This window comes from Sarcophilus harrisii, chromosome 1 (assembly GCF_902635505.1).
Source record: "Sarcophilus harrisii chromosome 1, mSarHar1.11, whole genome shotgun sequence".
NCBI classification, from domain to species: domain Eukaryota; kingdom Metazoa; phylum Chordata; class Mammalia; order Dasyuromorphia; family Dasyuridae; genus Sarcophilus; species Sarcophilus harrisii.
The window spans coordinates 525,556,919-525,573,825 of record NC_045426.1 but is presented as its reverse complement, the minus strand read 5'-3'; the positions used below and the strand labels follow the sequence as shown (position 1 = coordinate 525,573,825).

The following is a 16,907-nucleotide window of genomic DNA, read 5'->3' as shown; positions in this document are numbered from 1 at the left end:
TCCTTGTCACCAAAGTAGCTTTCTGTGGTTATGGGTTCTTTTTTGTTTCTTGCTTACTTTCTTTTTGTTTCTTCTTCCCCCCCACCCATTTTGTGACTTTTAAGGTCCAGTTCTGTTCCTAGGGAATAGGGAGCACTGTCCCAAGCTTCTTGTGTCCCTCTGAGTCTTGTTCCCATGCACCAGGATTAAATGATATAGTAAGTTCTATCCCTTTGATCTCACTTGCTCCGGAGCTTGTTTTCCTTTTACTCTATGACCCTTGTGACATTAGGGTTATAAAGAAATACTTCTTTATCCTTTCTTAGAAATGCTTTTCTTGATGCCTATGTTTGTATTTCAAAGTATCTATTCATATCTTCAGTAAGAATGATTAAAAGTCCCCTATTTGAAGATCTATTTCCCCCCAGTAACATTTCATCAGTAAATGATTCATAGTTGTAAGCGTTTATTTTTGCCTTCCAGAAAAAAAAAATGTATTATAAACTCTCCTTTTCTTTAAAAGTGGTAGCTGATAGTTCTTGTATAATCCTGATTCTGGTTTCTTTCATTCTGACTGTTTGAAGTATTTTTTCTTTGATGTGGAAGCACTAGATTTTGGATATGAAGCTCCCAAGAAGTTTCTTTTGGTATTTCAGAATGTGACCAGTAGATTAAAAAAAATTTTTTTACTTTGCCCTCTAGTTATAAGACCATGCAATTTTCATCAATAATTTCTTGAAATAGTATAGCTTTTTTATAATCTAGATTTTCAGATATTTCTACAATTCTTAAATTCTCTCTGTTTTCCAAGTCAATTTTTTTTTATAGGTGATGCCTTACATTTTCTGGTTGTTTTTTCTCTTTCAATTTTGTCTGAATGTTTCTTTTTGTTTCACAGAGTAACTTGATTCTGTCTAATCCAACACAATTTTAAAGAATTTTGAATTTTGTTACTCAACTTTATTGAATAAGATTTGGGATTATGAATTTTATATGTTGAATTTATCCATTTTCTACTTCTTTTTTTCATAGTTCTCATTTACTTTTTGTTTTCCCTGTAGAATTCTTATTTCATTTTAAAAATAGGAGCCATATCCTGAGTGATAAATGATCAAAAGATATGAACAGGAGGACTTCTAGGAGTGGAGCCAAGATGGTGAATTAAAGTCAGAAAGATGCTTGAGTTCTCCCAGTTTCCCTCAAAAAGCACATAAAACCAAGCCTCGGAACAGAGTCTGACAGAATAAAACCACTCTCCAGATCAAGGCAGACTGGAAAAACTTCAAGAAACGTCAAGCTCACTGGTTTGAAAAGGGTGTTCAACCCTGCTCAGCAAGACTCTGAGAAAGCCAGTGAGAGGATCTTAATCACAGCAAATGAGCAACTAAGATCCTTGATTCTGGTTCAGTAAAGAAGCAAATCAGAGGGACTGCTTTCAGTCTCAGCTCAGAAGGCAAACTCTGGGAAACCAGGCCAAAAAAGAAGCAGGCAAAACTACCCCCTACAAATACAAGGAACCCCTGTGCTCAAAGCCTAGGCTCAGAGCTGTACACAGAAAGCTTGGGACAGTGCCCTCTTTACTTCAGCAGTAGAGCTCAATCATAATAGCAAAAAAAGAGGAAAGAAAAAGAAAAGGAAAGAAAATAAGCAAGAAACAGAAAAGAACCCTGATCATAAAAAACTACTATGGTGACAGGGTAGATCAAAACACAAACTCAGATGAGGATACAAGGTCCACATAAGAAATCTCAGAGTGATATGAATTGGTCTCAAGTCCAAAGAGACTTCTTAGAAGTGCTGATAAAAGACGTTAAAGGCAAATAAGAGACACAGAAGAAAATGAGAAAGGAAATGAGAGGTATGCATGAGAAATTCAATAGCTTGGAAAAAGAAACAAAAGATATGAACAATTTTCATATGAAATAATCAAAACTATTCGTAGCCATAGGACAAAACCTCTAATTTAATACTGATAGGAGAGGTAAATTAGAACAATTCTGAGGTGCTACCTCATATCTATTAAATTGTCTGATAGGCCAGAAAAGGAAAATGACAAATATTGGCAGGAATGTGGGGAAAATAAGACACTGGATACAATTTTGGTAGAATTGTGAACCAATTCATCCAATTTGTAACTATGACCAAAGGGCCATAGAACAATACATAACCTTTAACCTAGCAATACCACTCCTAGGCATGTATCTGAAAAGAGATTAAAAAAGAAAAAGGAAAAGGACCTACATAAAAAAAATAATTATAGCAGCTCTTTTCTGGTGGCAAAGAATTGGAAATCGAGGGGATACACATCAATTGTGAAATGGCTGAACAAATTGTGGTATGTAATTATGATGATGGAGTTCTATTGTGCTATGAGAAATGATGAACAGAATGTTCTCAGAAAAACCTGGAAAAACTTCCATGAGCTCATGCAAAGTGAAATGGAGCTGTGAATGACTTTGCTATTCTCATAAATACAATGATCCAACACTACTCTGAAGGACTTATGATGAAAAATGCTATACATACCCAGAGAAACAACTGATTGTATCTGAATACAGTTTAAAGCATATATTTTTTTAAACCTTATTTTTCTCGAGGTTTTATTTTTTGGGGGGTGGAAATCTATGTTTTCTTCTACAACATGACTTTTATGGAAATGTTTTGCAAATCTTCACATGTGCCTTCTTAATGGAGGATGGAGAAAGAGCAAGGGAAAAATCTGAAACTCAAAATTTTAAAAAACAAATGTTTAAAATTATTTTACATGTAACTGGGGAAAATAAAATATAAAATTATAAATAACTTCAATTTTTTAATCCTTGCTTAATTTCTTCCAGATTCCATAAAGTAGTAAATCTGTGACTCTTTGAGGCTTAGCTTTTGATAATGTGGACTTATTCTCTTCTTTTCTATTTGATTCTAAGCTTCATAAATTTGTTATATTATGGACATTTTCTTCTGTTCAATTATTTATCTAACCTTATTTCCTGGGAATTTGTGGTAGAATCACACTGTATACACTTCTGGAAGGAATAGTGCGGTCTTCTTTTGTCCTGATCTGTAATTCCCTGGCCTGGTTTAAGAGTGTTTTGTTTATAAGAACCTTAGGACTAGTTCCAACTAATATACTACATTGGACAATTAACAGAGTACTTTATCCCAAAGTAGTTTGATCTAAGAAGCACCCTGATTCTTACTCTGCAGATGCAAGCCTCACAGGCACTCAAGTTTTTGGAGACAAGTGCAACAGAGATGGAAATTTTAGAAATCCTTGTACAGCCATTGATCTAGGTTCTTTTTTTGTGTGGATACTATACATTTCTATTTTTTAAATTAAAGTTTTTTATTTTGAAAACATATGCATAATTTTCAACATTCACCCTTGCAAAACCTTATATTCTAAATTTTTTCCCTCTTTTCCCCCCACTCCACTCCCCTAGATAGCAAGTAATCCAATATATATATATATATATATATATATATATATATATACTTCTACAAATATGTTGCTCAACAAAAATCAGATCAAAAAGGAAAAAAATGAGAAAGAAAGCAAAATGCAAGCAAACAACAACAAAAAGAATGAAAATGCCATATTGTGATCTATACTCAGTTCTCATAGTCCTTTCTCTGTGTGTAGATGGTTTTCTTCATCACAAGACCATTGGAACTGGCCTGAAGCATCTTATTGTTGAAGAAAGCCATGCCCATCAGAATTGATCATTGTATAATCTTGCTGTTGCCGTATATAATTATCTCCTGATTCTGTTCATTTCACTTACTATCAGTTCATGTAAATCTCGCTTCTCTGACATCATCCTGCTGATCATTTCTTACAGAACAATAATATTCCATAACATTCATATATTGATCTAAGTTCTTGTCTCTGCTCTCTGAACAGTGCTGCTGGATCCAGGCTGCTACTGGATTATTATCCCTATCGCCTGAGTTAGAAGAATTCTGTAAGTTGTATTTCTGCATTCTTCTTTACTTTCTAGACCCCGTTTTAGTTTCTGGGCTTCTTTCTATCTCTTTGTCCAGAACATGGTTACCAAAATGTTTCTGTTATGGTTTCTTCTTAGATTTCTTGATTATTTGCTTTGCTGCTCTTTTTCATCTTTATTGGTTCATGGAACAACTGGAATATTCTATTTTTAACTGCCATGTTGAGATGAATCTTGACAAAGACTTTTAATAATCACAATTCTCTCTATTTAATGTCTGCTTGATAATCATCACATCACATAACAAGATAATGTTATTTTTATTTTACTTCTTTCAAGGAATCTTGTATGAATTTAACTTATATAAAGATGCATACCTTTTAGGAAGAAAATCTTTAAGGCTCCATTTTGTACTATTGAATCACTTTTTGGAGTCAAAAGTAATAAAAATAGTAGAAACATGTATTTTTTTAATACCTTTCAGTCAATTTTGTATCTGTAAAGATGAGTTTTTCTATAGAATATCATTTGCAAAAATCTGCTTATTCCCTTCTCAAAGCTTTATCAAAGATACCTTAGATATGTATGCAGATTAGTACCATAAGATTTTATGTAGTTGGGAAAATAGCCTTATGGGTCAAAAGTTATTCATTTTTGTTTTTTTCTTGTAAGTAAAAATTCACATGATTTCCACCCCAAGAGTTTGAAATCTTTCCTTCTTTCACACATATTGAGAATTAACTCATAAATGCCCTCAAAATTCTATCATTTCCAGCATAAGCTTTCTCTAAGTATATGTGGTCTAGTTCAATTATTCTTCCTATTTTCTTTAATGCCATTTCATTTTTTTTGGTGATGTTACTTAAGACTAATCATATCTAGCCTTGACTCTTTTGTAGAAAGTACTCACTATTCTTGATATGTAACACTTGTGTATACAAGTGTTTTGTGTATAACACTTAGCCTCTTCATTTCTTAATCTTGAGACATCTTTTCCACCATATTTTTGTTGCCTCTCCTAATCCCACCTTTACATTGAGGTCACTGAATATTAAAGTATTCAAATTTGCAGGGTTTACTGAGCTCTTTATAGAAGTTCTCTACCATCTTATCCACTAGATCCAGAAATGGATACATAAAAATGCAATTACCTTCAAAGTTGTGTTTTTGTAAATGCTAATCATGAACACTACAAGATATTCCATGGAATGATGCTTCTTGTTACTTTTAGATACATGATACAAAACTAACTTCTGTCAGATCCTCTTCAAAAAGATCCTGATAGACCCTTTTCCATTTAGCTTTACATTTCTTTTATCTAATAGTTTCGTTCATAGTGAGAATATTGGGATTGATATGATTCAGTTCCAGTAATAGTTCCACTCATTGGTCACTGGAAAAGTATTTAACATTTATAATATTGTAAGGGTCCTTTTTAGCTGGGATGCTTTAACTAGGTGAGAAAACATTTTAATTCTAATCCCAGGCCTTGAACCTCTAAGTACAAAAAGGCATTAGGAAAAGCATTTAATGGATTCAAATGATATATAGGCCAAGAGGTCTGTTTTACTCGGCTGGGGGATTCAATTATTCCCTCTAGTTCCTTTATCAAAGCATTTTAAGGAAAGATTTCGATTCTAGAAATTAGAGTAAGCATGGTGTACTAACTAAACATTCCTTAAAAAAGGAATTTTTTTAGGGGAAGGAGAAAAAGAACACTTAACCAAGGTTTCTTTCCTCCCCTAGCCCTTGATAAAAGAGGACATTTGAAGAGTCTAGAAAATATTGGATTTCTTATCTTTCCATTCATGTCCTAAACTATGTCTACAAAGCAACTAAAAGTAGTGTCTGCATTTTCAGGAGCCAAGGACAATAAGGATCATAGTTCTATAAAAGAGATTATATAATACTTATGGGAAACTTTTTCAGCATCCAATGAATAGGAGAAAAGGACTTTCAGTTACCAGAACCTATGAGTTAACTTTTGCTTCCTTAGATTGAACTCATTTTCCTCTCAACTCTATATACTTGTGGAAGGATGTATGGAAAACATTTGGGGAAGATGTTTTGTACCAACTGTTCTTATTATATCACCTTAGCAAATAAATACTTCTTTCTCAAAACTTATATCTGACTGACTAAACTTATTCTCAACATAAAATCTTTTTAAAAGCTTTTTATTTTCAAAATATATGCATAGTTTTCAACATTCACCCTTGTATAATTTTGTGTTCCAATTTATTTCTCCCTCTCTTCCCCCTATCCCTCCCTTTGATAACAAGTAATCCAATATATGTTAAACGTGAGCGATTCTTACATACATATTTGCACAAAAAGCAAGCAAACAACACCAAAAAAGGTGAAAATATTATGTTGTGATCCAGACTCAGTTCAACAGATAATCTTGATGGAAATACAGTAATGTAAACTCCAGCACAAGGTATACCAAGATTATACCTGAGCCTCTGTAATACTCCTACACCTTAAAGGAGAGATATAACCAATCTAGCCCTGGGAATCCAAATTAACTGTGATGGTGAAAGTTAGGATAGAATAATTCAGACTTTACATTGGCTGCATTTATTCATAGATAATGTAAAATTATGTGATTCTGTGTGTTTTTTTTTTAACCTGTTTTACCACCATAACCACAGAATCAAAAGGAGATCTCATATGTTTTACTTTGTTTCACTTTTGCAAAAAATATCTAGTGGATAATTTACTGACTTTTTGTGCTTAGATAGGTGACATAATATTTGCTAAGATAATACTTGAAGAATTTTTAACATGATCAAATTTATCAAAGCTTGTATAGTATATACCAGAATATAACTTGTATAATATACTAGTATAGTATACAGTATACTTGTATAGTATACTAGTATAGTATACAGTATACTTGTATAGTATATGCCAGTATATAACTGGCATAGGCTTGAAAAATCTAAGATAAGCACTATGCCATGATGAAGCATTAACATAATACTTTTGTGTAAACATACTTTTACAAACAGGAAATGATCGATTTGTGAGATGGCAATTATTTCAGAATTAGTTATTTATAAGTAATCAGATTATTAAATAGAACCAAAGTAAAAATCAACACTAAATTAGAAGGATAAAGATGAAATATTGTGTGCAATTCTAACAACTCAAATTCAACCTATTTATCATAAAGGTAGGAGCATGGGATCAAACTAAGTGAAACCAAGAGCACTTATATAAAATGAACTGAAAAGAGGACAACAAATAGATGAGAACTGAAACAGATTTGCTGCTGTTTCTGTAGTAACCTATCCTTATTACTCAGGATAATGATGCCATCATCTTAGTTTTCAATATAGAGTGTGCTAGAAGATGATGCAAAAGTGGGGAAGATGAAGTGAAAAAAACAAATGTACACAAGAAAAAAAGAATCCCTACTAGAAATGAAAATTTGTAAGATACTCAGAAATTGATTTTCAAGTTATCTCAAAGATTGAAAGATCTTAAAATAATGAAAAAATTAACAGATAATCTTCTGACTAAAAAAAAAAAACCATAGAGACATCAATTACCAACATAATGTTAATGCTTTGTACATCACTATATGCTGGAATTTACTAGTTAGCCTATGAATATGGAGGTTGCCTCGTGTAGCCATTTCTTTGCTTGGGTAGATCCACTATCTACCAACATGGAAAGGTCACTAAGTAATTTACTGGGACCCAAAATTATTGATTTTTTATATTCAGTTCTGTAGAAATAGCTTATAAAAAGATACCCACATTTTTGTTTACTATAAATAGTAGCAAAATTTAATACATAAGGATTGAGAGTTGCAAAAGTTTTTATAAACCTACCTTAGCTCCATGTTTTTCTGTGTAAGCCTGAAGTTTTCCTGATTTGTAAAATGGTATCTAAAAAGGATTAATTTATTAAAAAAAAAAAAGCACTTGAAGAATATAATATTAAATAATGCAATACACATAAAAATTGAAAGTAACATATTACATCAGGAGTGGGGAATCCTTTTTCTGTCAAAGACCAATTGGATATTTATACTACCTTTTGCAGGCTACACAAAATTAACAACTTCTAGAACTCAAGCAGTGGGAGGTTGCTGTATTTAGTTTTCAGCTCATCATCAGCTACAAGTACCTTTAACAAATGATTTTAAGGGCCTTATATACCCAGTGGGACAAATCTCCCCCACCCCTATAAAGCTCAGATTCACATGTCCTTGAGCAAAGGTAATCCTTTTGTTTGGATTACACAGACAATAGTAAAGAAATATATAGAAGTTCTTATTAAACAAATATTTCACTTTTCTGTTAAATGTCTTAGCTGTTTATTTTATTATAATAATAAGCTGATAACATTCTCCTCATCCTTAAGTATCTATTGTATCATCTTAAAAATAAAAAATAGGAGAATTAATACCTCTCAGGAATGTGATGAAAAGCATAAGCAGGCATAAGAGTTGGCAGTTTTTATTTTTGTTTCTTCATGCCAAAGAGATAAAATACTTTCTATACGAAGATGAATTTATAAAATGTTTAATAAATATAAATTATAATTTTCTTCATTATATAATAATTTATTCCTCTTAGCCTGCTATCTGCATTTTATGACATACAACTTTTGATTAGAATTATTGTTGTTCATCCTTCATTTTCAAAGAGGATATCACAAGGTGATGTCTTGACTTACTGTGGATTGAATTTAAACAAGGCAGAACTGAACAGTTTTCAGCCCCACTCTTTCTTTCAGAATAACTGAAGACCAGTGGCAAGACAAAAGTTAGAATGATTGGCAATGCAGTAAATGACTCTTGTGTCTTCCATGACTGATCAAGTTGTAAACTTTACAGGAAAAAATTTTTTGTGTATTTTTATATTGGGATATTGGAAGAAAAATAATATAGAAAAAAACTCAACAGTGTGATCTGATTTATTGTAAAAGAAGAGATTGTTAACCTCAGGGCTATAGACTTGATTGTTATTTTTGTTGTTTTGACATTTGCAACAACTGTATTTCCATATAATTGGTTTCTTTTGTGATATGTATTTTATTTTATGCATTTAAAAATATTATTTTGAGAAGGGCCCATAGGGCTTCTCCAGACATGTCAGAAAAAAAAGCTAAAACAATAAAGTCCCTGCTGTAAAGAATTATGCCTAAATCTCAATTCTATACCATGTGTTAATCATTTGGGACACATTTTCAGAATCATGTGATTGGGATTTACCTGCTCACATATATTTGAAGATTTATCATTTATACAACTCTGAAGGTTTGGGTTCTCTAGAATTACTTTGTGGTTTGTAGAAGCACATAACGCTATGGTTTATAACATATTAAGAAATCATAAGTATCCTAGGGTAAAGTCTTTGAACCCAGTAGTCCAAAACAAATCAGTTTTCCATGAATAGAAATTACTTCATTCTCAGAAATGAGACCTAGTCATGTTAATGTTGTCCAGTGGTAATATATTTGTTTAAATTTAGTTAAAAGAAATCTCTCCTTTTTTAACCTTTGGCCAGATTAAAAGGGTAGTAGTTAAAGAGGAAGTGATTGATTTCAAGATACTATTTTCTCTGAGGTATGCTTGCATTCCTTTAAAGTAAATGAAAAAAAAACAAACCCAAATTTAAATTGTTTAAATCTTTGTTGTGGAATTTTGTCTTTAGGAATATTATGGAAATTGCTTCAGTCAAAGAAAATTCCTTTTTGATGGGAAAATTTACAAGCAGAAAAGTTTGTATATTTAATAAATTATCTGGCCTACTCTGGCTAAAATCCCTAATTTTTGTATTTTTTTTTTCTTTGACAAGATTAAAGTAGTGATGATTCAATTCACTTTCTTGGAATAGTTAAATCCTTGAAATTTCTAGCTTCTAATTTAAGATCCATTTTGTAATTGATTTGTAATAGATACATTTGAGGAGAAGGGCAATAAATAATCCAATATGATTAACAAGGAATAAAAAATGTTACTAACCGCCATCACTACCCAGATCTGATTTAATATTCCAGGAACAGGTGATGTAAGAAGCTCTTGATGCATAAGCAGCAATTGCCTGTGGAGATGAAATATATTAATTTAAAAATGGAATTATTCTTATTCTTGTTTTTACTTTCCAAATTTAAAATCCATAGAATTCCCTTATTACTCAATTATTACTTATAGCTCCTTAAGGGCAACCATCATACAGTTTTTTTTAATCAGTTGCAACACCAAGCACAATGCTTTGCTTCCTCTGCTATATTAAATATAATTTTATAATAATATAATGCTATATTAAATGATTGAAATATTAGTTGACTTGGCTAGTTATTGATAATGCAATTCCTTTTCACATAAAATTTCCCTTCATATCCTTATGCTTCCTAATTTTCATTTATAGGGGTCTACTTCCATATTTCAGACATTTTCCAAACTTTTTGGATTCCCAATTGTACTCCAAGTATGTGAGAATGAAGAGGATGAAAAGAAGTGAGATGAGTCCAAGAGCAATAGGACATTAGGTTAGGTCATATATTTAAAGCTGGAAGGAACTTTAAAGATTTAATACAATTTTTTCATTTTATAGAGGAAGAAATTTTAACTCTTAAGGAAGTTAAAAAATGTTCTCAGGGTCATACTGGTAGCAAGTAGCAAGGTATCATTCCATTCCAAGACTTGTTCAAAGTAATGAAAAGCAGAACCTAAAATGCAGATCTCTTCAATCCTATTTTAATTTCTATTCCACTAATACTTTTTGCTGGGCTGGCTTTAAGAGACTAGGCACAGAACATCTCCTGCTTGAGAAAATAAAATCTTTGAGGGCAAAAATTGTCTCATTTTTGGGTACAGAGGCCTTTGGAGCATGTCCAGATAATTGACATGAAGGTGCCTGAGGCCCTGTCTTGTCATTCCCAGATCTAAATTGGAGAAACTCCTTGTCCTCTCCCATGTGGGTGGATGTAGCCTCCTTTGATTGACTGTGTATCAATTAAGGATTTAAAATTTGACCAGACTGAATTAATTCCTCTTTTTCTGTATTGTTTTCTTTCTCACAATGTAGATGCTTATGGAACTGAACTGGGGAGAAGGGAAACACGTCCTTTCCCTGCTCTCCCTCTCTTTTACCCAGTATCATCCAGAAATGGGCTGGGAAGTGTTTGTGTCTTTTATGTGTTTTCTCTTTTATGTGTCTTTCTTAGTTTTAGGTGTAGACCCTTGTTCTCCATTAGATGAGCAATTCTAGCCACAGATTTGAAGTAATATTGAAATGGAGTGTTATAGCCAGCCAGCCAGCCAACAGCCAGATAGTCATCTCAGGAGGAAGTCCTCAAGAAGCCTGAATGCCTGAAATTTGAGTGCAAGAGGAATTATGGATTTAGAACTGATACCCTAAGAAACTAAAATGAGGCAACACAGTGTTGTGGATATAAACGTGGTCTGGAGTCAAGTAGAGCCTCTAAAACATTCTTTGGGACCTTAGACAATTCACTACTTGGTTAATCAGGCAACTCTTTAAGAATGTGTTTTGAAGAACAGATACCAATCTATACTGTTTTGAGAATTCCTTATACTAATGAAATAACAAGTTTAAACTAAAAAAAGAAACAGAAAAAGTAAATAGCACCTCTTAGCAATAGTACTGTTAAAGGTAGATATATAATAAATGTTTCTTAATTGTAGCAGTAATTTACTCAAGTACTCTGTTTTTGAGAAACATTCAAGTACAGAATCAAAGAATTTAGAGCTTCAAACTTTCTAATTACACATGCATAAATTGATGTTCAAAAAGGCTAAATTACTTGTCTTAGTTCACATGACTAATTAACCTAAAAGTATGTTTACATTCCAAAAAATTTACTAATAGAAATTTTTATCTCTGGAGGATTCCTACACCTCAGTAATTTTGAGTTCCTTACCAAACTTAACATGCTCTACTTGGTTGCAACTAAAACTGATATTTACCTGTTTTAAGTAAATATGCAAAATGCTTAATTTTTAAAAGAAAATTATAATCACATAATTACACATACAATTTTTTATTAAAGCTTTTTATTTTCAAAACATATGCATGGATAATTTTTTCAACACTGATCCTTGCAGCAAAATCTTGTGTTCCAAATTTTCCCCTCCTTCCCCCTCCCCTAAATAGCAGGTAATATGTTAAACATGTTAAAATAAACACATATAATTTTTGTGACTTCAAAAAGCTACAGGGTTACTCATATCAACCTAATAATCCACACAGGAAAATGCAAAAAATGAAGAATGCTGATTGCCTAGATGGACATACAGACTAAATGAGCACTTTACTGAATTAATTCATCAGTGCATATATCTTTGACAGTACAGATAAAGAACTTGGCCTAGAAATAAGCAGGAGGAAAAGACCCAACTGATCAAAATAATCCTAATATGTTTCAATGAACATAAACTGTTCCCTAAAGCAAAGACAATATTTTTTTAAAATACCAATATTCTCCTGGTGATAATATAACTGAAAATCATGGGATAGCATGATCTCTGAAGAATCAATATTTTTTTAATATCATCCATAGGACATCAATAGTCTCTAGAAAGAAGTGGCATAAAAGACAGCATAAAATAAATGTCTATATCCAAAAAAGAGAATTACATATCTTAAGAACAGAGTATGAGAGATCACAGCAACTTGTATCACTTACAAATGTTAAAAAGAGCTATTTTCAAAAATTTTGGTCTTAGGACCTTTACATTTTTAAAAATTATTGAGGACCTGCACAACACTCCCAAAGAGCTTTTGTTTATGTGGATGGATTGTATCTATTAACATTTACTGGAAACTAGGCAGCAGAGTCAAGTTAGGGAAACCTAAGTTCAAATCTGAACTCAGACACTTAACTGTCCAAACCTGGGAAAGTCACTTTACCATTGTTTCACTCAGTTTCCTCATCTGTAAAATAGGGATAATAATAGCATCTACCTCTCAGAATTGTCGTGAGACATATTTGTAAAATGCTTTGTAAACTTAAAAGCATTCAACATAAAGCTAACTATTATTATTAATGTATTAGAAATTAAAACATTTTAATACTATTATGAAAGTAGTTTTGAACTTATGGACTCACTGAAAGGTATTTATGGTTCCCTACGGCTCTTTGGACCACACTTTAAGAACCTAAAGGAAGGTCTTTAGAGATTTCCATATAGCCTATGACAGAATCATGGAAGGGCATAGACAAAAAGGACACCAATTCTGGGTTATAACAGTGAGATCACAGGCCCACTGAAGTGCTGAAATGTTATAGAAATGTTACAAATGTTTCCTTTTTAAATTTCATATTTATAAGATACCATCTCCTCAAGCAACACAAACCCCAAAGACCATAAATGTGTTTATTATTTTTTTTACCTGCACATCTTCATCTGTACACTTCTAATTTCTGCCACTTGATTACTTAGTATTACCTTGACAGCATAAAGCTTTTGGAGGTCTGGAAGGCTGATGAAGAACAGGGATTGTTGCCCAGAAAAACTCATGTTTTCTGCCGACTGTATCAAAGAGCAACCTGGCCTTTTAAAATGAGAAAAGTAACAAACTGCCTTATCAGCAACAGGAGGAACCCAAATTCTAGAAATATAGTTACTTCTATTTACAATATCATGTTATTATAATGCCAACTATTAAGTTAATAAAATTCAGGGTTCGATACTGAATTTTTTTTCTTTAAGCTTTTTTGCTGAAAAGTTCAGAATATTATGAAAGTTATTCAGAATCAATACAAGAAAATTTAATCTATGTGAAAAAAAAATTAAGAACCTAACATAGCTATTTAAGATGCACTAAATAACTATTATTGAACACAGGATAAACTTTATGATACCTCCTACTCCTCTAATTTTTATTTCCCTCTTAAGTTTGTTGTATAATTATTTTCAATTCTGTCTGACTCTTCATAACCCCATTTTGGATTTTCTTGGCAAAGATATTGGAATAGTTTGCCATTTCCTTCTGCGGCACATTTTACAGATGAAAAAACTGAGGCAAATAGAGGGTTAGATGACTTGCTCAAGGTCACACAGCAAGTAGGTATCTGAGGTCACATTGAACTCAAGAAGGTGAGCCTTACTGATTCCAGACCCAGCACTATAGCCATTGTACCATTTAGCTGCCACCAAGCTGTCTCACTCCTTTCAAGTTTATTCTTAAATTACAAAAGCTCCTAAGAAAAACAAAATTTACCACATAATTATTATAAAAGCCTAAACTAAATACTACAAAATATTTTATCATTCCTGTGGATTCTTTCAGGATAAGCAGTATACTCCTTTCATTTTATACAAGAGGGAATGTTATTCTAATCTCCGAGTTTGCCTCTATTTATTAGATTGGGTTCTCAACAATTTAAATATGTAAAATTTAATTTTAGTGCACATTTTATACTTAGTAGCTAACAGAAATAAATATTTTAAGAATTTTGTTTTTACACAAAAATAAAAAATTACTCATTTAAGGCCAAATGCCCTGATATCTATATAAATAGAGGCAGAAGCAAGTAGAAAGTCAGTAAAAGGGCAAAAAGAAACAGTAGAAGCACTAGAGACAGCATATTTCACAGTTTTGCCCAGAATTTACCTCACCTACAGGTTACTACTGTTAAATCTATTTACTGAGAATCAACAATGTGCTATGTCATAGGACATTTAAAAACCCCTGGTTTCTTTCTGGAGCAGTTCATAGTTTTTATCTGGGGGGAAAAATCCAAAACACTTTCTAGAGTAATATCATGGGGCAAAGGTTGAAAATTTACCATCATTGAATTTTAATATTAAATATGAGCTCTTACAAGAGAAATGACTAATAAAAATATAATTCATTATGCTCATCAGATACCTATCAGCAAATCCAGCATCTTAAATTTTAAACCCCCTCAAGCAACAGAGAGTTCCAATTGAACTTTTCCCTTTGTGAATATTATTTCTACCTGGTCTTACCAGATTGATTGGTGAGCGTACATTTGAATTGTCTTAGAAAAAAGGAATGTATGTATTTATTATTAATCATTAACAATTACTACAAAAATATTTTGTTAACGTTTAACGGACAAAATTGGCACATTCTTAAGTTTTCTTTTCAGTAAAGTACATGAAAAAAGGTGGCTTGTTATAGTGGATAGCTGGACTTAAGAGTCAGAAAGAACTGTCCTGTTGACTCTAGCTTTGTAACTCTGGGCAATCCGTGTAACCACTCAGTGCCTTAAGATTCATTAATTATATAAAAGTCACTAGATTCTAATAGTAAGCTGAGGAAATCACTGATTCGTTAGGTGTTAACAAATAAGATTAATTAGGTTAATTAAGGTCCATGATATGCCATTATTCAAAGCTCAAAGTATAGGCCAATTCTTATTGATAATGAATTTCCAAGAGATTCATGGTCAGCTAGATGGCACATTAGATAGGCTGTTGAATCTGGAGTCAGGAAAACCTGACTTCAAATCCTGTCTCAGATACTATATGTATCAGATTAAAGAGTTTAGATTAAATTTTACTCAATCTCAGTTTCCTCATCTGTAAAAAAAAAAAAAAGGGGGGGGGAGAGGGGGAGGGATATTAATAGCGCCTATCTCAATTAACATATATAAATCAATTTGTAAACATTAAGGTATTATATAAATGCTAGCTAGTATTATTGTCATTATTATTCCACAGACAGCAAGCAACACAGGACATTACACAGGGTCATCTCAGGTTTTTCTTGAAAGGTAACATTCAGACACTTTCATAGGAACCTGAGACGCCTCAAGAGCTCAGCTTCTTTCTAGTCTGGGCTGAATTTCTATCTTCTACAAGAAGTATTTGCTAGTCTTTTAAAAATGTTATTGCCTTTCCTCTGAGATTACTCCCAATTTATCCTTTATGTCTCATTCGTATTTAAATATTGTCCTTTTCTTTTGGACTGTAGAGTTTCTTTAGAGCTGGGCCGTTTTTGACTTTCTGTTCCCATACAGCGCAGTATTTATCACATAAGAGGTATTTAATAAACGCTTGTTGATTTAACCTCCTTAAACATCTTCCTCACTACTTACACAGCCATTCGCCTCAAAAGAAATCATTTCTAGTATATATAAAAGCTCTACATTTCAAATATTTAATTTCAGAAATGTCAGTTTTTTGTTTCTATTTCTATGAATAACCTCACTGCGACGACGTGTGGGAGCTAGTTGTTACCAGGTAAAATGCATCTGGATTGAGCTCAGCTTGCCAGCACCGTCAGGGGCATACTTAAGTCCTCCAAGGACCCGGCCCCTTAGTGGCCCAGAAAAGTCACCCCCCCCCCCCCCCCCCCCCCCCGTCTGTTTTTAGGCCTAATATGGGCACAGATTTAAAAGCCAGAAGGAGACCCCAGAGCGTCATCCAGCGCTGGCAGCCCCTTCATTTCACAGGGAAGGGAAACCAGGGGCCAGCGGCCTGAGGTGACCGGGCCCCGCGTCACACAGCACGGCGGGATAGAGCCACTATTTCATCATGGTTCCCTGGTTCCAGTTCTAGGATCCTCCCGTTCCATCACACCTCGAAATAGTGAAACCGCTTCCTCCACCCCTTCTCCCGAAGCTTGGTGGTGTTAGATCCCCACCAGGGTCAGGGAGGCTGGGACGCAGAGGGGGGAAAAACGCCCCCACTCGCCGCCGCTGCAGCCGCCTTCACCAGCGCCTTGCCACCGCCCTCAGCGGACAGAGCCCGCCCAAGGGTATGCGCACGCGCGCTCCGCAAACTAGGCCGTCACGTGCCAGCTTCGCGCCTCGATTCCACCTGGCCTCTAAAACCGGGCCCTGTGCTCTGGTCCCGCTGCTGCGGGGCGGGGGGTGCTCTTTCCTCTGTCTTGCGTTGGAGCTGCTTGTGGGGGAGGGGAGGCAAGGGGAAGGGGAGAAGGTGGACAGGCTGGGAAAAGGAAAGCATCTCTCCGCTTAGAGATAACCCTGGGTTGGAATGGGGTTCTTCTTGGTCCCCCGGGGTCG

General features: G+C 33.8%; 1 protein-coding gene across 4 annotated transcripts in view; it reads right to left on the bottom strand.

The window, feature by feature from the left end:
* Positions 1 to 16,658, bottom strand: part of C1H18orf63 (chromosome 1 C18orf63 homolog) — a 44,747-nt gene extending 28,089 nt beyond the window's left edge. For 3 of the 4 annotated variants that reach the window (XM_031946708.1, XM_031946709.1, XM_031946707.1), the window contains exons 1-4: positions 16,120 to 16,191; positions 13,301 to 13,462; positions 9,907 to 9,985; positions 7,766 to 7,822 (exon numbers count right to left, since the gene is read on the bottom strand). In XM_031946708.1, coding sequence (XP_031802568.1) covers positions 7,766 to 7,822; positions 9,907 to 9,985; positions 13,301 to 13,462; positions 16,120 to 16,133 — 312 coding nt within the window. In that variant the 5' untranslated portion in view covers positions 16,134 to 16,191. Of the gene's footprint in view, positions 1 to 7,765; positions 7,823 to 9,906; positions 9,986 to 13,300; positions 13,463 to 16,119; positions 16,192 to 16,461 lie in introns of those variants that run through there. The other variant, XM_023496285.2, reaches the window with a different exon arrangement.
* Between the last annotated feature and the right edge of the window lie 249 nt (positions 16,659 to 16,907).